The sequence below is a fragment of the Trichophyton rubrum genome (assembly GCF_000151425.1).
Source record: "Trichophyton rubrum CBS 118892 genomic scaffold supercont2.1, whole genome shotgun sequence".
Classification (NCBI taxonomy): Eukaryota; Fungi; Ascomycota; class Eurotiomycetes; order Onygenales; family Arthrodermataceae; genus Trichophyton; species Trichophyton rubrum.
This window is the reverse complement of record NW_003456428.1, coordinates 1,199,988-1,223,199: the sequence shown is the minus strand read 5'-3', so window position 1 is coordinate 1,223,199 and position 23,212 is coordinate 1,199,988. Positions and strand designations below refer to the sequence as shown.

The 23,212-nt window shown below is 46.3% G+C and overlaps 10 protein-coding genes across 20 annotated transcripts; 6 read left to right on the top strand and 4 right to left on the bottom strand.

The window, feature by feature from the left end:
* Positions 1 to 42: 42 nt before the first annotated feature.
* On the bottom strand, positions 43 to 1,107 carry TERG_00467 (uncharacterized protein; the record flags this gene model as incomplete). Its single annotated transcript, XM_003238429.2, has 1 exon — positions 43 to 1,107. One exon carries the CDS (start codon positions 1,105 to 1,107, stop codon positions 43 to 45), a length of 1,065 nt encoding a protein of 354 aa, XP_003238477.2.
* Positions 1,108 to 2,437: 1,330 nt separating this feature from the next.
* On the top strand, positions 2,438 to 4,386 carry TERG_00466 (uncharacterized protein; the record flags this gene model as incomplete). Its single annotated transcript, XM_003238428.1, has 6 exons — positions 2,438 to 2,713; positions 2,812 to 2,946; positions 2,998 to 3,082; positions 3,157 to 3,231; positions 3,283 to 3,921; positions 3,974 to 4,386. The coding sequence occupies 6 exons, from the start codon at positions 2,438 to 2,440 to the stop codon at positions 4,384 to 4,386; spliced, it is 1,623 nt and encodes a 540-aa protein (XP_003238476.1).
* Positions 4,387 to 4,722: 336 nt separating this feature from the next.
* On the top strand, positions 4,723 to 6,512 carry TERG_00465 (uncharacterized protein; the record flags this gene model as incomplete). 2 transcript variants are annotated; one of them, XM_047749112.1, is made up of 3 exons in its annotated part: positions 4,874 to 5,022; positions 5,138 to 5,718; positions 5,773 to 6,340. In XM_047749112.1, the coding sequence occupies exons 2-3, from the start codon at positions 5,315 to 5,317 to the stop codon at positions 6,338 to 6,340; spliced, it is 972 nt and encodes a 323-aa protein (XP_047605124.1). In that variant the 5' UTR covers positions 4,874 to 5,022; positions 5,138 to 5,314. The 2 variants fall into 2 exon arrangements, with proteins under 2 accessions (XP_047603558.1, XP_047605124.1); XM_047747597.1 differs by having other exon boundaries at positions 4,723 to 5,718; positions 5,773 to 6,512.
* Positions 6,513 to 6,844: 332 nt separating this feature from the next.
* TERG_00464 (uncharacterized protein) lies at positions 6,845 to 9,259 on the top strand (the record flags this gene model as incomplete). The annotated part of the gene is made up of 1 exon (XM_003238426.1): positions 6,845 to 9,259. The coding sequence occupies one exon, from the start codon at positions 6,845 to 6,847 to the stop codon at positions 9,257 to 9,259; it is 2,415 nt and encodes an 804-aa protein (XP_003238474.1).
* Positions 9,260 to 9,988: 729 nt separating this feature from the next.
* Positions 9,989 to 12,386, top strand: TERG_00463 (uncharacterized protein; the record flags this gene model as incomplete). Its single annotated transcript, XM_003238425.2, has 2 exons — positions 9,989 to 10,507; positions 10,570 to 12,386. The coding sequence occupies 2 exons, from the start codon at positions 9,989 to 9,991 to the stop codon at positions 12,340 to 12,342; spliced, it is 2,292 nt and encodes a 763-aa protein (XP_003238473.1). The 3' UTR covers positions 12,343 to 12,386.
* Positions 12,387 to 13,002: 616 nt separating this feature from the next.
* TERG_00462 (40S ribosomal protein S3) lies at positions 13,003 to 14,061 on the top strand (the record flags this gene model as incomplete). Its single annotated transcript, XM_003238424.1, has 3 exons — positions 13,003 to 13,159; positions 13,340 to 13,653; positions 13,732 to 14,061. 3 exons carry the CDS (start codon positions 13,003 to 13,005, stop codon positions 14,059 to 14,061), a joined length of 801 nt encoding a protein of 266 aa, XP_003238472.1.
* On the bottom strand, positions 13,827 to 17,656 carry TERG_00461 (phenylalanine-tRNA ligase, beta subunit). Of its 8 annotated transcripts, XM_003238423.2 has the most exons (8): positions 16,621 to 17,656; positions 16,489 to 16,529; positions 16,403 to 16,422; positions 16,266 to 16,342; positions 16,075 to 16,204; positions 15,501 to 16,009; positions 14,627 to 15,435; positions 13,827 to 14,558 (listed from the first exon to the last, which is right to left on the bottom strand). In XM_003238423.2, the coding sequence occupies exons 1-8, from the start codon at positions 16,671 to 16,673 to the stop codon at positions 14,395 to 14,397; spliced, it is 1,803 nt and encodes a 600-aa protein (XP_003238471.1). In that variant the 5' UTR covers positions 16,674 to 17,656; the 3' UTR covers positions 13,827 to 14,394. The 8 variants fall into 8 exon arrangements, with proteins under 8 accessions (XP_003238471.1, XP_047605117.1, XP_047605119.1 ...); XM_047749105.1 differs by having other exon boundaries at positions 13,827 to 15,435; XM_047749107.1 differs by having other exon boundaries at positions 16,266 to 16,529.
* A 189-nt stretch (positions 17,657 to 17,845) lies between these two features.
* On the top strand, positions 17,846 to 19,947 carry TERG_00460 (uncharacterized protein; the record flags this gene model as incomplete). Of its 3 annotated transcripts, XM_003238421.2 has the most annotated exons (7): positions 17,846 to 18,034; positions 18,117 to 18,608; positions 18,674 to 18,788; positions 18,845 to 18,989; positions 19,049 to 19,149; positions 19,209 to 19,546; positions 19,609 to 19,947. In XM_003238421.2, 7 exons carry the CDS (start codon positions 17,846 to 17,848, stop codon positions 19,945 to 19,947), a joined length of 1,719 nt encoding a protein of 572 aa, XP_003238469.2. The 3 variants fall into 3 exon arrangements, with proteins under 3 accessions (XP_003238469.2, XP_047605115.1, XP_047605116.1); XM_047749103.1 differs by lacking the exon at positions 19,609 to 19,947 and having other exon boundaries at positions 19,209 to 19,591; XM_047749104.1 differs by lacking the exon at positions 17,846 to 18,034 and having other exon boundaries at positions 18,333 to 18,608.
* Positions 19,948 to 20,687: 740 nt separating this feature from the next.
* On the bottom strand, positions 20,688 to 21,456 carry TERG_11572 (uncharacterized protein; the record flags this gene model as incomplete). The annotated part of the gene is made up of 2 exons (XM_047750670.1): positions 20,688 to 20,813; positions 20,881 to 21,456. 2 exons carry the CDS (start codon positions 21,454 to 21,456, stop codon positions 20,688 to 20,690), a joined length of 702 nt encoding a protein of 233 aa, XP_047605114.1.
* A 105-nt stretch (positions 21,457 to 21,561) lies between these two features.
* TERG_11571 (uncharacterized protein) lies at positions 21,562 to 22,848 on the bottom strand (the record flags this gene model as incomplete). The annotated part of the gene is made up of 1 exon (XM_003238420.2): positions 21,562 to 22,848. One exon carries the CDS (start codon positions 22,846 to 22,848, stop codon positions 21,562 to 21,564), a length of 1,287 nt encoding a protein of 428 aa, XP_003238468.2.
* Between the last annotated feature and the right edge of the window lie 364 nt (positions 22,849 to 23,212).

Here is a 23,212-nt window from a genome sequence, read left to right as displayed (position 1 = left end):
GCCAGGTTGGCTACCGATACCCAAGTCTATAAAGCCCCAATGTCAGGTACGAAATAACAAACAGGGGGAATTAACTGTACGTACCCCACCAGGCACAGGCCGCCCATCGATCACTGAGCCCTTTTTAGGAGTTACACGGTGAAGTCCCACAGGAACCGGTGGGTGTATACGCATGGTTTCTTTGATGGCAGCTCCGAGGTAATGTAAGCGCCTCGTAGCTGCAAGGGTGATATCATCTTCAGCCTGAAAGGTGTTCTTGATTTCGCTCTTTAACCGCTCATAACACTCTGGGTTATGAATGAGATAATATGTCAGCGATGAAAGTGTGGTGATGGTGCTGTCAGCTCCCGCAGCAATAAGAACATTAACGTTATCCTCCAGTTCCTCATTCGACAATCCTTCTTGGAAGAATGATGCGAATTCTGGATGAGTGATGACCAGCTTAATATTTCCCTGCTTGTCCCGACTTTCTTTCAGTTTTCGGGGATAATATTCTGCTGACTGCGGGTTATGAGCTTTAGTAAGACCTGAAGGGATACATCGTTCCAATATGATATGGTACGGTCTTAGCCGATGGGCGGCTTGCACAAAGTGTGACATCAGAAGCCCTTCATACAGTGCTTGAAGCCAGGGATCATAATCCCCACGTATTAGGCAACCTTGCTCCTCCCCAAAACAGAGACGTGTCAGGATATCGAAAACGGCAAAATTATACCACGCAGCTATATTCACAATGCCCTCAGAATCCGGGAATTGAGCTTTGCCCGAGCGGTTACTGAGGCCTTTAATTAGTCCATCAACAAGATTTTGGAGAACTGGCTCTTGCTCGCGAATTGCGTTTTCAGAGAACGCAGGCGTTATAAGCTTGCGGTACCGGATATTTTCGTGCAAGCGTGCAAAAAAAAGGTTGGTTACCGGCTCGGTGGATCCTAGAAGCCATATGACTGGATTCTTTTCATAGACCGTATCCTCGTTTGATTTTCCAGCAAATATGGTTCGGTTTGCTGAAGGGCTAATATACGACAACTCTCTAGGCCCAACCCGCACGACATCGCCGTAACGTTCGTGAAGCGACGCTATGTATTTACAACCGTCGCCTTTGACCATATGATACGTGTATATGAGCTGGCTTGCCGAGTCGAGAATTGGACCTGGGTATTTGCGTAAGGGGTGAAGGAAGATGTTGTAAAGAGCCAGCGAGACATGATAACCTATCCACTACAGCGTTTCCCGTGATATTAGCCATTATCTTGTGTTACGTTGACCGAACAACATTTCAATAGACAGGGGGTCGCCGTACGGTCAGAATCGCAAATCCTAACCATTCCAGCGGGCCCATTATAGAAAATATTATCATAGTGAGCGAGTATGTCAAGAATTGAATAAAGATAGTTGAGATGGTGAGAATTGTTATGGTGTAAAATGTATGGTCTGTGGAAACCGTTCTCTACGCTCCTCTAAATATCATTTTGCTTCATAAGTGAGTGTTTTAAAAAGCCAACTTTTTACCTTCAGCCACATCAATTACTTCCATCTAATGAAAACGAGCAACCTATACAGAGAACGCTGTAAATCTGCAGATCTTAGTTTGTATCTTGCATCTTAGCTGCATACACTTCGCCAGCGGTAAAGGGAATATTCAAACTCTTCCTTTCATCTCCATTGTCACTATCCCCGCAGAGGATCTTAAGATTGCCCAATTAACCCCTAGGCTAATTTCTCTGACTAGCCTAGGCTTCTGATCCAAAAATTAAGTCTTGTAGGGGTACGGAGTAGCAGGAGTCGAGATTGATTTAGATAAGGCCATCAAAGAGATGAACTTATGGAGTAACCTTCTTTTCCTCCTTATCAATTGTTAAGTGTTAGACTCGTCGGCTATTCTTGCTTCTCTGGAAGAATGAGAGCTGTATGAAACTATCGTCAGTACGGAGTAGTTATTATGAAGTTGGGGGTATAGCTTCGTGGCACCATCCTTCCTCCAACTCTTACATACGGAGGACTCACCGATGGTTTGACTGAATAATTCTTCCAGTCAAATTCAAAAGATTAACTATAATTAATTCTCAAGGCGCCACTAGTTAATCATGATCTTCCGCCATGGGCAGTTGAATTGGGGACGTTGAAAAGGGTACTTAGATCTTTCAGCAACAGCCGCCTAATTTTTGGGCTCATACGGAGTATACTCCGAATTTTCGAGTGGTTTTCGTGAATGTCCTCGCAAGGGGGCACGAAGGAGTGTTACTCAGCAGCATCAACAATATTTCAAAGCGGACGGGTGGCTGGCCAAATTTTTGGAGTACACTGTGGAGAGAAGAGGGACGATATAAAGTCTCGATGGCATTTCATGATTAACGACTGACTCAATTACAATCCCCTATCTGAAGTACTTAGAAACTATTCGAATTTCTAATTCTTTTGCGGGTGCCCCTCAACCGCTATGTCCTCACAATCATCATTCAGGGTGCCTCTGAGCGACCTATTGAAACCAGATATCCATAACTTCAACCTTTTTGGATTTCTTCAACTGTTTCTTCTCTGTTGTTTTATTTTAGTTTTGATTGTTCTCCTCATTGACCACGCAGATTACCTTCTACAAACTTGGCCTGTCAGAAATCTTCATCGTGTAACAAGCCAAAGCCTCCTATGGGCAAGGTTCCGCCGCCAACTAAGCGGGCGTGAGCTAGAGGATGCCATTCAACATGCGTACTTTAAGGTGAGTTAGTCTACCGAGTGAGTTAACTAACTAGTCAACTAGTTGATTTGTTAATCGTTGGATAATTTAACTAATCAAGTATACCAAAATGATATCAGTATACCAAACAAGGAAAGCCGTTCGCGATAAAGGCAGATCTTGACAATTGGATGCTTATGCTCCCGTTGGAGTCCATGAAAGAATGGTGCAATTTGCCAGCTGATCACCTGAGTTTCATGAACTACGTTGAGAATGTAACGAGTCGCGTCCATGGCCTTGCCGTACTTCTTCTAACATTGTAGTAGGCGTCGGCTATAGGGTACCATACCAATGCTGATTGTCAAACGCACATCAACGCCATCCTTGCATACAACCAAAAGAAACACACTGGTAAGAACTTGGTTTGCAATTGATTGCTGGCCCGGTCTACGAATATGTGCTTAGTAGCTGGCTTCAATTCATAGATCATGTCCACTCCCTCGTCCTAACGGATGCCGAAGAATTCCTGCCTTCATTTTTCGGTAACCCAAGCAGCAAAGGTATCTTCTTCTAAGCCCTTCTTTTCAGTCCACCATCTAACACCTGTATAGAATGGACCAAGTTCAATCCAATTGAGGTAGTCAGTAATGTACTTATGCATTATGCAACTTCGTTGGTTCTTGGACCAAAATTCTCGCGGGACCCCATTCTCATGCAACACATAACTGCCCATGTCTTGGGGATTGAGGAGGTTATCAACGAATTTGCTCGCTGGCCAAGAATCTTATTTCCATTACTCTGGAGACTGTCCCCTGTTCACCGTAAATTTCGCTCCAATATCTCAGTTGTCAGAAAGAAAGTCGTACCCGAGATCAAGCGCCGTGTGCAGCTTCTCCGACTTGGGGAGTCAACTGGCGAAGATATGAGTATGCTGACCATCTTTCTAAAGCAAGCTCTCAAGGAGGGCCTCCTTTCGATGAGTGGAAATACAAAGACAGAGAAGAACGACATTGAAAGTCTCTTCATGAAGACATTGTTCCATATTTATGAAGTCTGGGGGCCTATCACTCCGCTTTTGAGTGCCATGTTTGTTCGTTGTATGGCAAACCCTGAGTACGTCGACGCATTGAGAGAGGAGGTCTCAGGCTCCCTTGAATCTCATGGAGGCTGGAGCTCCAATTTTTTGGCGCATACGCCAAAGTTGGAAAGCTTCATGCGCGAAAGCTTACGTTTGTATGCGCCGATTTCAGGTAATCAAATCCATAGCATCGCGAGACAGGCCTTCACTAACCACCTCACTAGTGAGCGTATCGCGTCGGTTGAATAAGCCACTTAGAATCGAGTCTCTAGATATGAATCTTCCAAAGGGAACTTGTATTGGAATACCGACGAAATGCGTTCATGGGGACCCTAGGAACTACCCAGACCCAACGACGTTTGACGGTTACCGGTTTTATGATGCGGATTCTAATACATGTACCGCGCGCGCATCAACAGCTTCTGAGAAATTCCTGGCGTTCAGCTATGGAACTGGACTCTGCCCTGGGCGGTTTATTGGCGTGAAAGTTTCGGAGATTCTCCTGGCTAAAGTTCTCTTGGATTTTGATATGCGGTTTACATCGAAAGATCAAGAGTTTCCCTCATATGTCCTGATGGAAAACACTTGGTCGTGGTTGGACACAAATCTCACAGCTTATGTACGGAGCCGTAGGTAAGGTCTACTTGACAGCATAGTTAGTTATCCACTAGAAGTTAGCCGGCTTTACTTTATGAGTGGGTAGGGCGAATAAATCCAATCGGGTTGGGAGTATTCTGTGGTCAAAGCGGTCGTAGGAATAAATTGAGAATGAACAATAAAGAATCTTAGTCCAAGTTGCGTAATCAAATGCCCCCCTTTAGATTAGTAGACATTGCTATTATATTGGTGGGCGAGCAGAGTGGAAGGCGGAGGGTGGTGGGTGGAAAGCCAGACGGGCTCCTTTGAATATCGTTACTCTGGAAGCAGATGTCAAGGAGGCGCGGCCTGGGCAGTTCGATCCATTTGGAATAAGGTTTCATAGTTACATGTCACATGACATAACTATGTAAAAATTGTGTAAGCAGCAGGTTTAGTCATCCAGCGAAAGTTTGGTCCATATGGTCAGTGCCTCAACCACCCAAAGAGAAACTGATGATGTCAAGCTTGGTCAAGACAGAGGCAAAGAGTACTTAATACAAATCTGTTTTCCTTTCTTTCTTCCTCTCTTCTTCAAGAAATGTTAGATTTCTGGCTACACTTGTACTCTAAAAGCTGTGATATGCTGGTAGACTGAACGCGTCAGAAATACTGGTTATCAGGATGCAGGCTTTCGGTGAGCTCTCTGTTTTTAACATCCCATAGTGTAATTTCAACCAAAATTTGAAAATGACTATTCGAGCTACGCTATTTATACGTTGAATCGCTGACTATTGAATCTCACCTTACAGTTCCTAAGAGCCGGAGGGTATAAAATAACCAAATACCCTACACTTCTCTGTTCCTGCTCTGACTTACTGCTTACTCTGATCATCTCTTAGCCTAGATTTACACTGAGCCTACGTGTATGTAGGACTAGTTTCCCCAAGTGTGGTGGCATCCACTAACACGCACGACAGATCATTGATATGATCAATGTCCCTTTGGTAGTTGGTACTGCATACGTCAAATGGCAACTACCATCATCGGCGTCTGCCGACCACAATGGTCATACGGAAAAAGCCTTGCTTCATGATCACAGGGCGTCCTGGGATTATGAGAAGCTGACAGTTGTTAGACTAACGGTTGATCGGAACCAGATGTTGCAGGACTGTGATCTTCAGCTTGATATCTTCCAAGAGTTTACTGAAGGAAATCGGGCTGACAGAGTACCACTGGGAAATATCAAATTGAATCTTTCGGAATACGTGGATAAAACGGAGAGCGATGAAGGAATCACGAGACGATATCTGATGCAGAACAGCAAAATCAATGCCACAGTCAAAGTTGGCATCGCAATAACCCAGATTGAAGGCGACAGCAACTTTACTGCGTACGTCAACTCTTTTTATAGCAGGTATTGATGGAACTAAAGCAACAGATATAGGCCGCCACTTAAACCTGCAACCGTATTCTCTGGAATTGCCGGGGTTATGTCCACTGAGCACGGCGAACTAAACAATGATGGTCACATTCCCTCAGTCAATAACAGAGGTCGCGAATACAGTGATCTTCAAGACATGTATCGCTCTACTTTAGCCGCAGCCTGGGCGACACTCCCTGATGAACTACCTCCGGATCAACTTATAGAAAATATATTTGCTGGCGGGGACGGGTTTCCACAAAACCACTCACGACCTAAGGCTAATGATGAGGATGAGGTGCATGATAATAATTCGCTGAGTGATGCAGGATCACACCGAACCATTCGCGATAGCAAGAATTCTCCCGACCATATTCCGAGAATCAAAGATCTCTTTACTACCCATTCACGAAGCGATAGCCGGCACTCTGATTTTTCCTTTGGAGCAGTAGGCAAGGAAAGGAACGAAACAGGCGCGTTCGAGAGATCTGGCGGGAAAAGACGGAAGAGAAAGACTCTTACAGAGTTTGATTATAGGGAAGATCTACGCAGCTGGGAGATTACATGGGCTAAAGAGGATCCACAGCGATAGCACTGAGAAGCGACGGTCCGCTGGTTGTATCATATCGGTTAAATGTTTGCGAACATGGTCATTTCGCTGTACGGCGTTTCCCATGCCTGCAAGCACGAGTTTTAGCGGGGAGGCATTTTTCTTAATATACAATGAAGTGAATCAGTATAACTATCTATATACGTAAATGTATTATATAAAATATGCGTTTCCTCCTATATTCCAGTTGCAGTCAAATGTCTCATTGTTCGCATTGGTTTACTCTACTTGCTGACCCGTTAATGATGAAATTATGATGTAATATAGACTTTCTATTCCCGAAACCTTAATCGTACCAACAAGGTGGCCCGGGCCTCTCGAGGGCCCGGGCTTCATTCACGGAAGAATAAAATTCCTGGCCTCCTGCGACGCTGCCCGAAGAATGGAACTTTATTTTATTTTTCACTTTGAAGCTCTCTTTCTTCCCAAGGTCAGTATTGCAAGTAACATGTAGCCTCCTGCTGGATTGACTTGCACGCCATACATATGTTTTGGAAAAGAGGCGCACATGCCGCAGGCTTTGCAAGGTGCCGAAACTTCTCGAATCTTCGGAAACCACCCCCGAGTTCGCCCATACCCAGACCTCATTCTGCTGATCACACCCATGAACCATTACACGATGACCCAACGCCGGCGTCAACGGAGAATCGAGCTAAATTCGACAGCTCCCCCCATTATATTCAACAATTAGAGAATGTTAAGGTACTAGGCAAACCGGCCCATGTCGTCATAGTGGATAATAAGCCCCGTCGCCCGCGAGATGTCGCGCAGGCGGCTAACGGCAAGAGTTCATGGAAGAGTCCGACGGAGTTACTAAAGGACTTGCATAATGAAAGGGTTGAATTCGAGCTTGAGGATATAGAGAAGAACCTCGACCATCTTCGCGCTCTATATAACCCTGGTGATGCCCTACTGCCGAAAGATTGGAGGCATCTTCACAACACGCTCAGTGATGGGTTCACATTCGAGCAATTAAGAAAGTACTACCAAAATTCTGAGCGAAATACAGAATTTGAAAAACCAGGTGAATGGAGGGCTGGAAAATCTTCCTACTTGGACCAGCCTCCAGCTCCCCAAGGTCGGGTTACGAGCCGAATCCCAGCTTTCAAGGAGATGGGACCCAAGAAAAAGTTGGTCGAAAGAATACTAAGAGAGTCTTGGGAATTGTCTATTGATGGGGAGGAGGGACAGCTTGACATTCATTTGGACACGCGGCCAATGTCAGTACTACTGCTCCCAACCATACCGCTCCTGAACATGTTCGCCGAATCCCACAAAGTCAACATCGACGTGTCGCGACATCTCGGGTTAATACGAATAACGGGAAGCAGGGAAGCGTGCATAGGGACAAGTCAGCAGCTTAAAGAATGGGCTTCTGATGTCCGGTCGATAGATACTGGTCTCTCCGTTGCGCAACTAAAAGCTACCGCAGACTTGAACTATTGGGAAAATACTCTTCTCCCATGGTTACAAAGCGAATACAACGTATCATTCGATATAGGTCGGGAACACAGCGCTGTGAGTATCCACTACTTCCATGACAATGAGTTTAATGCGCACCGAGCACGAAGGACACTGTATCTGGCTGCATCTTCTCTCCATCAAAAGGGCGGGTTATTTACAAATCTTACGAACTCTGAGAATGCCCACTTATACCCTGTGTTCTATTCCGATTCCATGGAACTTCCGAACAGACAGAAGGAATGGTTTAGATGGATAAAATCAGGAGATAGTGATGGGAGGGTTCCTGGAAGGCCTCCAGCTTCTATCTATGGAAAAGGGTCCGTGAAACCTTTCCATAAACTTCTAGAGCTTCTGTTCGATGAAGATGATTTGAGAAATCAAAGGTTGCTTGACCAACATCGCACACGCGAAGTTATTAAAGCGTCTGTCGGACAGTGCTTGTTCGAAGGTCAACCTACACATGATCCTGGACAGGCATCATTTCCTAATATCGAGGGTTTACAAACACCAAGGATTTTTATCAACGAAGTACCGAATACCCTTGCATTTCTGGACTCTTTGGAAGCTGCTGCAAGCGATGATAGGCAAACTATCTTCCGTATCCGGCTTCTGCCCTCCCGTAAGGAGCAGTCGTTCTTACCAGAACTTGAGCTTGAGCTAGAGGCTGCCTCGACAGAAGACAGTGAGGAAATATCAACAACTCCGACAATCCAGAACATAAGCGCCATTGTCAGCAGCCGGGATGTGGATATGCTTCTACCTGAGAGCCCCGTGGATATCCGGTTCAACAAGACGGTTTATTACAACCTCTTCAACCGGGATTCTGTCGAATGTATTTCTACAGAGGCGGATAATGTGTTTCATTCAAGCCTCCGCCGATGTGCTGAAGCCTTCAAACTCAACTTCCCTCTCACTCGAAACCAGTCTTCGATGCCTTTATTTTGTAACCTTGCGATTCCCAAAACTTTTGCTGAGCTTCTGGATCCAGCAAAAGAACCATCCCAAACGGCACCAGCACAAAGCACACAAGAGCTTGAGTATGTCACTGGAGAGTATTACGTCTACCCTCCGGTGCAATCACTTGCGGAAACTAGGGTCTCGAAATATATATACAAGGAGCTCGATCTTACCTTTGGTACCCGGGACATTGGACCTTATCTCCCTACAAAGACCACAGAGATAAGCCTAACTCTTGGGCTTTACGATAATGAGCGGCGACCACAGAATGCTTTGCCTAATCGGAAACTAAGCTCCTTGCCACAAACTGACTCGTCCATTGGCTCCCTTCAGTCCGCACTGTTACCATTTTACCTTCGTTCCTGCCACTTAGCATTCGGTTTTGCAGCGCTTCAGCAACAGTCCGACCGAGACATGCCTGACCAACAACCATTTGAAGAAAATATACTCGAGAAGAACCTTGATTGCCGTGATACCTAGACCCGTATATTTTTTTTATGTATTACTACCCTCTACCAGCTGCTTGTTCTTCAGCTACCTCTATTTCTCTGCATATATCATGTCTCGTTCAGTATAACTATAGGGTTTATTATATACACGGAGCAATATAAAAAGACAAATATAATTTAACAACAATAGCTACTGTTCTTCTAATATATGGATTGATTTAGAGAAGTATAAAAGGGATTTATAATTTTATCAGACTACAACAGAGCTGAAAAACTTCATATCGAAGTCTGCCACTACACCAAAAGGAGTGAGCCCACACTAATGGTAGGCAGAGCTGAAGTTTAACACTTTATAAGGTAGTGAATGATAACGTAAGCCGCTACGCAGTTAATAATTAGGTTAGCCACTCGTTGTCACTTGATAGTTCATCCTAACTTGATAACAATGTTCTATTATCAGAATGAGCTTTAAGTCCTGAGAAAAACAAGTGATATTTAGTATATTTTCACCTCAGGATCTGGCGTTTATTTGCTATCTAAGGCTTGTATTATTGCCTTTATTTCTTCCAGCTCTCTCAACTTTGATGTCCTCCAGGATTATATTCCTTCCTTTATTGCCGACCACGTCATTCTGTGCCATACCAGCATGATTATGAGCCGATAGAGAGATTATCTAGTTATGAGAAGATGGATAAAACAAGGATAGCTAAGGTTTTTACTACATACCCCTCTATCACATCTTTAATATACATAACTAATTATGGGGGCTTACGTATTACAGGTAGATGAGGTCACTCTATTCCGCCGGGGAGAGAAGGCAATAGGAAGTCTTCACCTTACTCCCCACCATATTGTCTTCTCGTATATTCCACCCCAGAAAGAATCATCTAGAGAGCATTCCAAGGATAAGCCGACTGTGGGCCATAAGGAGATATGGATCACATATCCTATTATCTGTTTCTGTACTTACAGACCTGCATCTCTGGCATCACGCCAGCCAGCATCAATACGCCTCCGCTGTCGCGACTTCAGTTTTATGTGTTTTACTTTTCCAAATGAGGCGAGGAGTAGAGATGTGTATGAGACTATAAGGACATGGACATGCAAGCTTGGAAGCATAGAAAAGCTTTATGCGTTCACCTTTCAGCCTCCTGCAGCCGAGCTTGCATTGAATGGATGGGACCTATATAACCCTCGCAAGGAATGGGCTCGTCTTGGAGTAGGCAGGGCAGATCAGGATTCTAATTGGCGAATATCCTGTATCAACACAGATTATAAGGTCCGTTCTGTATTTCCTTTCCTGCCTGTTTATATTAAAGCTAGCTAACATTTCCTGGCAAGTTCTCGCCCACGTACCCTGCCCTCCTCCCGGTTCCAAGCAATATATCCGATAATACGATTAATTATGCCGGGAGATATCGCTCGAGAGCGCGGATTCCAGTTCTGACCTATCTTCACCCTGTCAACAACTGTTCCATTACTCGCTCATCTCAGCCGCTTGTTGGCGTCCGAAACAACCGCAGCATCCAAGATGAGAAGCTCCTTGCTGCTATCTTCTCAACATCCCGGCAGGATCGACCACTAGCAAACGCATCGCCCCCTTACTTAGAAACAGAATCCTCCAACTCAAGTGCAGAAGAACAGTTTGGAATTAACTCCGACTTTGAATTCTCGAATGCAGAAGAACTGGAGGACGAAGTTGTAGCCTCCGCCAGGACTGATATCAAGGACTACAAAACACAAATATATGGAGCTCAACAAAACAACCTAATTGTCGATGCTCGCCCTACTGTGAATGCTCTTGCAATGCAGGCTGTTGGTTTGGGATCCGAAAACATGGATAATTACAAATTTGCTGCTAAGGCCTACCTGGGCATTGACAACATCCATGTTATGAGGGACTCGCTTAATAAAGTCATCGAAGCGCTCAGGGATTCTGATATCAGCCCGTTGCCGCCAAATAGAGATCAGTTGCTGAAGAGTGGATGGCTGAAGTACATCGCTGTCATTCTCGACGGGGCAGCATTGATCGCCCGTCAGGTTGGCCTACAGCATTCACATGTGCTGATTCATTGCTCTGATGGATGGGACAGAACTGGCCAACTCAGCGCCCTGAGCCAGCTTTGTCTAGACCCGTATTATAGAACTTTGGAAGGATTCATGGTTCTTGTTGAAAAGGACTGGCTTGCGTTCGGTCACATGTTCCGTCATAGGTCAGGACATCTCAACAGTGATAAGTGGTTTCAAGTGGAAAACGATCGGGGCAGCGACTCTGCAAGAGGTGCTTTTGATGGGGGAGTAGCAGGGAAAGCCCTTGAAAATGCCCTGCTCAGCGCAAAAGGCTTCTTCAACCGGGACAACGTCAGCCGGGAGTCGTTGGTAGAGGGTGACGGTGACGGGGCCGACCCTGACTCCTCGAACTCGAAGAGGGTGACCTCCAATTCAAAATCACCAGTTAGTGACAGTGATATGACAAAGCCCAAGGAAACTAGCCCTGTATTTCATCAATTCCTGGATGCTACCTATCAGCTTCTCTACCAACACCCTACCCGCTTTGAGTTCAACGAACGTTTTCTGCGACGGCTGCTCTACCATGTCTACTCTGGCCAGTACGGCACATTCCTTTACAACAGTGAAAAGGAACGTGTTGATCGCGGAGCCAAAGAAAAGACTCGCAGCGTCTGGGACTATTTCCTGGCCAGGCGAAGCCAGTTCATCAATCCGGAGTATGATCCTCTTATCGACGACAACAAACGCGGCAGTGAGCGTCTCCTCTTCCCTCGCACATACGAAGTTAGATGGTGGGCGGAATCTTTTGGACGCAACGATTCCGAGATGAATAACCCTCGCATAGCAAACAGTGGTGTCCTGGTTGAAAGAGATTGCCCGAGTGGATCTATGACTCCTATGGTTGCGGTCGAAACAGCTGATCGCTCGGTTACCCCTGTTGCTGTATCTCAGCAGCTGGCTACGTCTCATCCTTCTACAAGCGGCCATACAACTAGTATTACTTCTCTCGCGGCCAACATTTCTGAGTTAAGCTTGCCTGTAGGGAAAGGAGATGGTTCTGGGACAATCAAAGCACGAGAAATGGAGGCTGTAGAGATGACGTAGACAGCAATTTCTTACGGGCATTTCGGACACATTCCATAGGAAGATCTAGGCGTCTGTTAAGGGAATCAAGCTCGGCTATCTGGGGCTAGGTGTTGCATTTTGGAGTTATAGGGATTTGTTGGACATTTCGATTTCACGACGTTTACGATTGGGCTGCACCTTGTGTTCAGGGAACGGGGCTGAGTGTCTTACTACTACTACTACTACTACTACTACTACTACTACTACTACTACTAACGAGCCATGTCACAATACCCGCAGCTGTTCGGCATTTCTCTCGTTTTATTTTATTTTCGCTTACGTCAGGTCCGCAGCAACAAGGGTTCTTAGAAATGACAATGGATTGAATCTACTCTGTATGATCCATGGATCTATGATGGCTCGCTTCAACGTCTCGAATCCCATCTTTTTTGATATGTCAAGGTTCGAGCATGTGATCATAAATGCTTACTAAGACGACTCGAGCCAAGTAGTTATTAGCCCTAAGCCCTAACCTAGAAATTATGCACCCCACCACCAAATCGACAAATTAGGAAAGCTAACCGCAAGACTTTAACATCTCGAACCACCGCAACAGCAGCTGCAGTTCAACGACCTCAACTCCGGCGGATAACTCTCAGCCCTACCGAACGAAATCACACGTTTCGACAGACCGCAATCATGTCTGCAGCTGTACAGGGAGCCATCTCCAAACGCCGCAAGTTCGTGGCCGATGGTGTGTTCTACGCCGAACTGAACGAGTTCTTCCAGCGCGAATTGGCTGAGGAGGGCTACTCCGGTGTCGAAGTCCGTGTCACTCCTACCGTTACCGATATCAGTACGTTTATTCCTCACAGAAACGTTTTCCTACCCCTTGACTTTGCGAAAGAATGGCAGAGGAAAGCCAGAGACCCAGACGAGGCGAGCCAGGAATTGAAATATCAAATATAATATAGACGCTGAATGGGCGAAGAGGAATGAGAACTACGAGTGCTAACAGCTGCATCTTACTGAATAGTCATCCGCGCCACTCACACCCAGGAAGTTTTGGGTGAACAGGGCCGTCGCATCCGTGAACTCACCTCCCTCATCCAGAAGCGATTCAAGTTCCCAGAGAACTCCGTCTCCCTCTATGCCGCTAAAGTCCAGAACCGTGGTCTCTCTGCCGTTGCTCAGTGCGAGAGCTTGAGATACAAGCTTCTCAACGGTTTGGCCGTCCGAAGAGCTTGCTATGGTGTTCTCCGATTCATCATGGAGAGTGGTGCTAAGGGTTGTGAGGTCGTTGTTTCTGGAAAGCTACGAGCTGCCCGTGCCAAGAGCATGAAATTCACCGTACGTTTCTTGAGAGTTCATATTGCAGAAATGGGATTGAGATAGAGTAGACAACTAATTGGCCAATTCTGTGTATAGGATGGTTTCATGATCCACTCCGGTCAGCCAGCTCGCGACTTCATTGACCACGCCACCCGTCACGTCCTCCTCCGCCAGGGTGTTCTCGGTATCAAGGTCAAGATCATGCGTGGTAGCGATCCAGAGGGCAAGTCTGGTCCTCAGAAGACTCTCCCCGATTCCGTCACTATCATTGAGCCAAAGGAGGAACAGCCCGTCCTCCAGCCAATGAGCCAGGACTACGGAGCTAAGGCAGCTGCTGCTCAACAGCTTGCCGAACAACAGCGGCTAGCTGAGCAAGAGCAGGAGGGTCAGGTTGTAGAGGGTGAAGCCGCAGAGCCTCAAGAGTAAAAACAAAAATAAATGAAGAAAATATGAGCGACTCGGTTTTATGATTTTGTTGCTACGGGATTTCTCAGTTATTCTAATTTATTTTTTGAACTCTTTCATCTTCCGTTTCCAAAATTCCAACTCCTTGTCTTAATTATTGAAATAGAATTGAGATGGATGTGATGAATGAAATGTTCAGATTGGGCTTCTCTATCAAGGTTTATTTGTTAGTAGGGGACCTATACGGTAGCACGTGATACGATAAAGACTGATTTGGAAGCTCCGTAACTCATGCTATGTATTGATATAATTGCACTCATTCATGCTCACGACGAAGGGTATTTAGTGAGGGTTTTACAGAAGAGTTTCAATGTTAATTTCCAAGGCGCTCACGGGATGCCTCAAGTCGAAATTATCAAGAACTGTTGGGTGTAATATACCGAAAGTCCCAATGATGCTTTCCTTTCCGTCCATACGTAAGTGTATGGTGGCAGCGTGGCCAGGGAAATAAGTGGGATCTACCGGGGGTCAATGTTAGCATAATTGATAGACAACATATATAGATATTATGAGTCAGTGTTCTTACCATCTAGTTCCTCGATCCAGTATTGAGAACCCTTAACAGCAGCGTTATCCAATCCTTCTTCTCCAACAATGAAACCACTCTTCATCATCATCATGACCTTGTCTAGTAGGCCATGAACAACCTCGAAACCGCTTGTTTTCCCGTACCAGGCTGCAGCGAAGTGTCGTTCGTTGCGACTCTTTCTCTCAAGCGAGAGGTCTTTGAGTCCTACATCACTGACCTCAAAAATTTTTATGGGCAAGCTGTGATTCTTGTTTTCACGAATAGTTTTCAACAAGCCGGGCAAAAGGCTTGTGCGGACAACTTGAAATTCAACTGTTTTGGGATTGGCGAGCTTGACAGCTGTCGTCCCATCGTCTTTGCGGTTAACCCAGGAAAAGTTCTCGTCGTGTGAGCATAGAGCAAAAGTGAGCACTTCCGTCCACCCTGCCATGGCAGCCTCTCCCCTAATTATGTCTCCTAATTTGTTGATTGGAAGAGGTTGGGCAATTGTGCCAGATTTGCTAGGGAAAGATCTTGGAAGTTCGTTGAAACCGTGTGCAATCGCAACATCCTCCATGATATCAGCTTGGTGGAGAATGTCTGCTCGGGTAACTGGGATTGTAACGTCAAGAGTATCGTCAGATGTCTCAGAGACCTTAGCCGAAAGAGCCATTTTCTTAAACAATTTGCAGGTTTCAGGGCCAGAGAGGGATAGGCCAGTGCATTGATTGATATAAGCTATGCTAGCCTGTGTTGTCCTTGGCTTAAGTGTTGGAACCTGTCGTGATTCCCCATTATGCTCAGAAACAATTTTGATAGGCTCAATTCTGGTGAGAAGCAGGTTAGCTTCACGTGGTGTTGTAAGGGGGGTAGTCTAGATTATAAAACGTACGTGAATGGCTCATCTGTGCATTGAGAAAACATGGTGACCATGATGTTGTTCACGACTTCCAGCTTTGTCCTATCTGTAGCCGTGATTTCCATGAAAACGTTTCGAGTATTCAGCGTTATCTTTGAATGGTCCCCATTAATGATTGGTGGTAGGGAGCAGACGGTTCTCTTGGAATCGTAGATAACTGGGTATACGGGTGAATCACGAATTATATGCAAATATTTGCCCAAGTTTTTGTCCTTTTCATAGAATTCCATCAACTCCTCGCCATCCATGCACTTGGTCTGGTTTAGAGGGATAAATTTTATATCCTTTGGTGGCAAGGCCTCATATGTGAAGGGTCCCTGAATGGTGTCAAGGTCGTGTGTTCCAATAGAGACCAATGTCCTCTGCCTGGCAATATTCTGGTGAAGTTTATCCTGCAGGGCAATGAAGGAATTGTATCGAGCTTGGTCAAAACGAATGTTGCGGAAGACAGCGCCGGCCACATATGGTCGCACACTCTCGGTCTGGATAATTGGCCTGTTTCAGCTTCTGATATTTGATCCTCTTCCGTGCTGGTGTTCAGTCTCACCTCTGGCTTGACGAGAAGGGTTTGTAGCTCTCCGCTTGGAGGGGTGACTACTCTATAATTCGGCGACTCGGCTCTCCCGAGGAAAATATTCAACATAAGGGATAAACCCTCAAAACATAGTAGGTCATAACTATAAAATAAGTCAAAACCCGTATCCTTCAGGTATACTGGCAAGGGGGAGTAGGACGAACCGATTGGCAGGGATTTCAACTTTGAGTTGCGGGGGTTCCTGGACGCCGTTCACATATGGCCGGTCGCAGTCGGTGGTCTATGCAATTGTTACGGCCTGACCGAGATGGTATAAGCAGTACTAAGGGAGGAGGCTCACATCTTCTTCGAGCTCGAGGCCTGTTAGGATGCATGTTTAGTGGTGTTGCATATAGAGGTATCCTGTGAATAGTGGGGGTGACTCACCAAAATCGAAGCATAGCTGGTCGAATTCCTCGGTGGTGTATCTAGCAGTGGGATATAAGTTAATGTTAGGCCCCTATAGTCAATACACCGCAGAGATAGCAGCTGTGAAAAAGGGTAGGGGGCGGTCTTCACTCTTTGCCTAGCGCCTTGCACAGGGCTGCCTTATCAACAGTGACCATAGGCATCTTGGGCGCTGTTTCTCGGTCAATTCCACCAGCTGGACAGACAATTGAGGAATAAAACTCCAAGCAAGGGCGTCTGGGCTTCTTCGACCGCCGGCGACCTCTGTTTCTCCGTTACAAGCAGCTATCAAAGATATCATCCATAACCCTAAAAAAGGGACACCAGGTAGACGCAGCCGGAGAGGAGGGAGAGCAACTACTACTCGCGAGGACTTGTGGATGACTCTTTTTGGGTTCAGATTAGTCAGCACAAGCTAAGGGTTCGCTGGGAGAGCCGCACCGCCACAGCCCTTTTTTGACTCCCTCACCAGCCACACTTTCGCTCCATCCGCCCAAGTTCTGCTTTTGCTGCGAACTGCGGCCAGCGAAACATTCACCACCATCAACAGTTGACCACGACCGTCGCCGTCGAACGCTGCAGGAAAACACCCAGCAACTCGCTCTCTCGCATCGCCCTCCGCCAGATGGCCGTGTCCCTGACCAGCATCCACAGTCCAGAGTACGTCTTCACGCTGCCCGCCGCCGCTGTCTCGTTTTATGGGCGTCTTGTCCTTCACCCCACGAGACAGCAACAAAACATCCATCAAACGCCCCTTTCTCCCGCCTCTCCTCACAACGCCTTGCACTCGCCAGCTCCTGTGGCCGGGTCCAAAAATGATAGATTAACCAGTCCAGCTCTATAGTAGCTCTCACCGATACACGCCGCCTGTCATCTGCCTACACGAACGACTATCATTACCCCCCGTTTTGTCGTTTGCTTGATACCACATCGCATAGCCCTTCCGTTGAAGCAGCAACCAAGTTCCGCCCACAAATAAACCATCACCGTTCTCGCTCGCGTAATAGTTGGTTTCCGCCATGGAAGGCCAAGGCGAAAATGACGAGCTCTATCCCATTGCCGTCTTGATTGATGAACTGAAGGTATACACAACGAATCTCTCCAAATAGCGGCGCCCCCCTGGCCAACAGACCTATCGGCTTACTGATGACCCCCGGTGTATGGATATAGCATGATGATGTGATCCTTCGTCTAAACGCAATTCATCGACTTTCAACAATCGCTCTCGCACTCGGACCCGAGAGAACGCGAGACGAGCTGGTGCCCTTCCTTGATGGTTTGTGAAGACCTCCCACTCCCCCTTTCACCTCTTCCCGGGACATTGTGTTGTTGATGGATGAGCATTGTTATTGATGATCTCTCTACTGTTCTAGACTCAGTCGAGGATGAAGATGAGGTTTTGACCGCTCTAAGTGAAGAGCTTGGAAACTTTGTGGAATACGTCGGTGGGCCAGAATATGCACACGTCCTGCTTTCCCCCTTGGAGCATTTGGCGGCCATAGAGGAGCCATTGGTGCGAGAAAAGGTAAGATTACACTGGCTTTCATGTCTGTTAATCTTCATATGGAACACCGCGTTTGACATGACAATGCTTTATTTCTTGCTAGGCCGTAGAGTCCCTCAACAAGATCTGCGAGCAACTCTCCCCCCGGCAGATCGAAGACAATTTTATACCCTTGACAATCCGTCTCTCAAAGGCAGACTGGTTTACCTCTAAGATATCTGCGGCCGGCCTCTACTGTACTCCCTACAGAACTGCCTCTCCAGCCTTACAGCAGGGGCTACGACAACAATTTGGGCAATTAGTTCACGACGATACCCCTATGGTTAGACGGCAGGCTGCCAACAACCTAGCAAAATTCGTGAAGGAGATGGATTCGCAGGTTATTATAGTGGAGATGGTTCCTTTATTCCAGAACTTGGCAAACGACGACCAGGACAGTGTCCGACTCTTAACCGTTGAAATTTTGATTTCCATAGCAGAGGAAATCCCCAAGGAACAGCAATCTAGCCATGGCGTTCTTCTTACAGCACTCCGAAATCTGTTTGAAGATAAAAGCTGGAGAGTAAGATACATGGTTGCAGACAAATTCGAAAAGGTAGCTTCCTCATATACAATCCTTTTACCGAACATCGTGTCCCGGATATTGCTGACGCCTTATAGATCGCAAAAGCTGTCGATGAGGAAGTTGTCAACCGTGACCTGGTCCCAGCTTTCGTCAAGCTCCTCAAGGATACCGAAGCAGAGGTCCGCACTGCTATTGCCGGGCAGATTCCAGGTTAGCCTTGCGCCACCAAATATTAATTCCTCATCCAAAGACTGACATGACTCCAGGTTTCTGTCGGCTCCTTGACCGTGAGACACTATTAAATGAGATTATGACAAGCATTGAAGATCTCGTATCAGACCCATCCCAACATGTAAGAGCCGCTTTGGGTATGCAGATCAGCGGTCTAGCCCCTATTCTAGGGAAGGAAGAGTAAATCTACCCATTTTACTTTGATTCTATTGAGTTCCAATCTAATAAATACCCACCAGGACAATTTCGCATCTTCTTCCCATGTTCTTGCAGATGTTGAAAGACGAATTTCCTGATGTTAGACTGCACATTATCTCCAAACTGGAGCTGGTGAATAAGGGTATGTACTCCGTCCAGCATAAAGTTTAGCATACTGTGTTACCTGACCCACGACTGTAGTCATTGGAATTGATCTCCTGTCTCAGTCTCTACTCCCTGCGATTGTACAGCTTGCCGAAGACAAGCAATGGCGTGTCCGTCTCGCAATTATTGAGTATATTCCTCTTCTTGCTAGCCAGCTGGGAGTTAAGTTCTTCGACGAACAGCTCAACAGCCTATGTCTTGGCTGGCTAGGAGATGCTGTATTCTCAATCCGAGAAGCAGCTACCCAAAATCTCAAGAAATTGACAGAAGTATTCGGCGTTGACTGGGCCAATGGCTCTATAATTCCAAAGGTCACTGCTATGGGTCAACACCCTAACTACCTCTACAGAATGACAACCTGCTTCGCCATCACCGTAAGTGTCCACTCACCTTACATCCTTCCCCGTCATTATATCTAATCTCAATAACAATTTAGACTCTTGCCCCTGTCATCAATCTGAAAATGATTGAGACTTCCATCCTCCCAATTTTGGATAGGCTCGTGACGGACGACATTCCCAACATCAGATTCAATGTTGCAAAGTCATACTCCGTCATAATAGACACCCTTAGAAAACTTCCAGAGGAAGGGACTCTCAGCGAAGCTGATAAGTCCGAACAGGCTGCCACTCCATCTCCCCGTGGTCAAACTATCATCCAGCAACAGATCCTTCCAAATCTTGAGAAGTTACAGCAAGACGATGACGTTGACGTGCGATATTTTGCAACCACTGCTGCTGGAAGTTATGGTGAAGTAATGCAAACATCCCCTTAAGCCCGATCCTGACATAGAAAAAAGCAAAGAAAAGAAAAACGAGAATCATGCCACACCCTCCCACACACCACCCCTGAAACCCCTATTTGAACTTTTCCTTCTTGTTGCTCTGTGTTATTCATGTCAATTCTTCTTGACTTCGCCCCTGGTAATTGAGATATATTTCATCATTAAGTTGAGATCGTGTCTCTGGTTTGGGTTGAATCTGGGAATTGATGGCACTCATGGGCATATTAGAGCATGAAGTACCATACGCATCCACTGCTCGTTAACATGAAAAGAAAATAAATATAACACTAGTTTATCCTGTTTCCCGCCCTTGTCTTAATGTGAGATATCATCGCCTTAACAACTTCAAAGTTAGAGATATCCGTTCATACTGTACAGATGCAAGTTAGAATACTCGTAATATTATATGTCGATCGATAGTGGGTTGTTATTTTGGGTAGTTGAGCAAACTCCTTCAAGTATTATGCCTAACTCAGACTGATAAAATTCCCCGTATGTATCGATCTTCAGTTTTTCCTAGCAGTGGGATTAAATAACTGTGTTAAAAATAAGATACATCACTATCTACATACAAGCAGCTGGCTTATCCTATACCAAGGAAACTCAACAGTAATATAGGTAGGCCACTCAGTATCCAAAGGATGAACACATCAGGAGCCGAGTCCTGGAGGTATATCCTTCCACGCTGTGGTGCTGGTACGGATCAGAGCAACCGTCTCAAAATGGTAATCTCATTTCGTATTCCGCTGGCATCTGACGGCACCATCGCCATCAGCCTCCTGTGGTTTAAGGTCAAGGTGTCTTTCAAGGAATTGCGACTGACGTCGCTGAAGTTCCTTCAGTCGTTGTATGGGGTTCTGTGAATTTCCAGTATAAGTAGCTAGCCTGAAGGAGGGATATAAATGCATTAACCGTGAGACCCACCCATTCCGCCTGGTTAGGGACACCTTCAGCAGCAGGAAGTTCTTCATTTTCCCAGTGATCGTCCGCTGTTGAAGAGGTACTTGGCCTTCTCATGATTAGAGCTGGTGTGACGGCCGGGCTGGGCACGTCATGTTCTGGTGGATAATGTGTTTGACGCAGATTAGATTTCCTGGCTGGAGATTTCAATCCAGTCGATGGTTTTCTGGCATGTGTAGACCCTGTAATGACCGATACGCCCGCACGACGTGGCTTTTGAAGTGAGCGCATGTACTTTTCGATTTCTGGCATGTCGTCCCAGGCGTTGTTTCGGGAATACGATTCAAACCCGCCAGAGGTACTCTCCTTGGTTGAGGAAACGCCTTGCCGAGCGGAAGAGATTGAAACCTCAGGAGCTTGGCTGGGTTCGGAATCCTCCCCTATAAAAACCCGCGTTGGGGCCGGAGCGCTCCGTTCCCATGGGAAGGCAGATGTTTGCCTTCGAACAGCAGGAGCTGTTGTTGGAACTTGATAGTACATGTCTTTTGGAGCCTCAGGGTATGATTTGGGAGGCTGGAAAAGCTCCGTGTCCTTTGACATTGTGTAGATCTGTACAGGAAATGAGGCTGCTTCTGGCTTTGAATCCACCGGTGGCGGCGCACTACATATATTAGAACCTGCCTACAGGTTTCAAGGGGCGAATTCTTACCGTGGTGCATCCCAGAATGCTAAGGGTGGAGAGAAAGTGCGTTCAGGGGGTTGTATTTTCGCAGTATGCAGGGCCACAGGCTCATCTTTCGTTGCGCTTTCATCGGCAGATTCATCTTCTCCTGCTCCCTTTGTTAGTAATGGGATATCGGATTCTTGTGGCTCGATTGTTCCTTGGTCTACCCGCAAATGAGGTGGGTGAGGTTGCTGGGTGTTGACATCTACATGGGGCATATAAGTTGGTATATTTTGTGGCTCTCCATGATAAATGGGGACCGAGATATGTTCTTCTCCACGAACATAGTGAGGCACAGCACTAATCATCGGCTTAGGTGGTGGATGATAGCTTGGCTGAGAGCCTTCTTCTAGGTTGGGGATGTCAGTGGGCACGGGTTCAATGCTAATAACATCAGGTCTAGTAGATAGTTTCTCTGGAGGCATGATATGTGTATCCGGGCCCTCCTTGCTAGGTACCACCGCTTCATAAGTCCCTCCGACAGGCTCATGTTGACTTATTGCCATTACCTGTGTGCGCACCTCGGTTTCTACATGTTTCTCTTTACTCAACGCAGAAGTATCCGTTTCAGGGGCAACCGAACCCTTGTGATCTGAGTATGACTTCTCTTCAAGCTCTGCAGGTGGATATATTGTCGTTTCCCAACCCTTTTTTTTAGGTACTGAAGTTTGCACAGATCCTATGCTATGGCTAGTTTCCTTTGAGACGGTTTGAGTCTGGTGATGACGATTTGGAGTGATGTAGATAGGACCTCTCCTGTAATGACGGTCATACACAGCCCACCACTTCGCCAATAGCTGGCTATATGGTGAATGGTGCGACGATGTGCTTCTCCCAGTTCCCCACGGTTTTATAGGGCCAATAAAATGGACTAGTGAGATAGTGCTTTCAAAATACCGATATGCGGGTACGTATTGATAGTGTCCGCTAGGTGTGCAGTTGTACGTGAAGCTGAGTCTATCCCAACTCTTGAAATGCATGTTCAAGAGACCCTGATCCGCACCATCGAAACTTATACCGCGTTGGGCAAAGGCAAGGAGGGAATAGTAGTCCTGGAGATTCGGCCGTAATACCATAACACCAGTGTTGAAGCAATCAGGCCATCCAATATCCGGTACAGCAGCTATTGTCTTGACATCAAGTGTAAGAAGCTCATCAGGCGCTCGGAGGGCTATAACATCCGCGTCAATGTAGACGACCTGGTCGTACTGGGTCTGCTTCCATAGAGCTATTTTCGAGAATGTTGAAATAAGGTCAGGGCGATCCATGAGGTAAAGGTTCCCTGGGTATGCATTTTCTATCCGAGGAATTGGTATCACATCGTCGTACACGGTCTATATGGTGCTTGTCAGCAATACAATCATGTTTCTATTTTTCTTGTTCAAGTAAACGACCGACCTTCAACTCGTCAATTATTCCCGGCTGCAGAGTATCCGGCGTTACTAGCACGGCCAGCCTTCCCCTCGTCCCGTTATCCCGCAGGGAATGGGCTAGGACCATAGCACCTAGTAGAAACCATCAACAAACAAACTATCATAAAGTAGGGTCAACCCTGCTATCTTATCACTGACCAGGAACATAGTTATCGCTGAGAAGGATCTATAAATCACCGTCAGCAAGTCAGCACTCGAA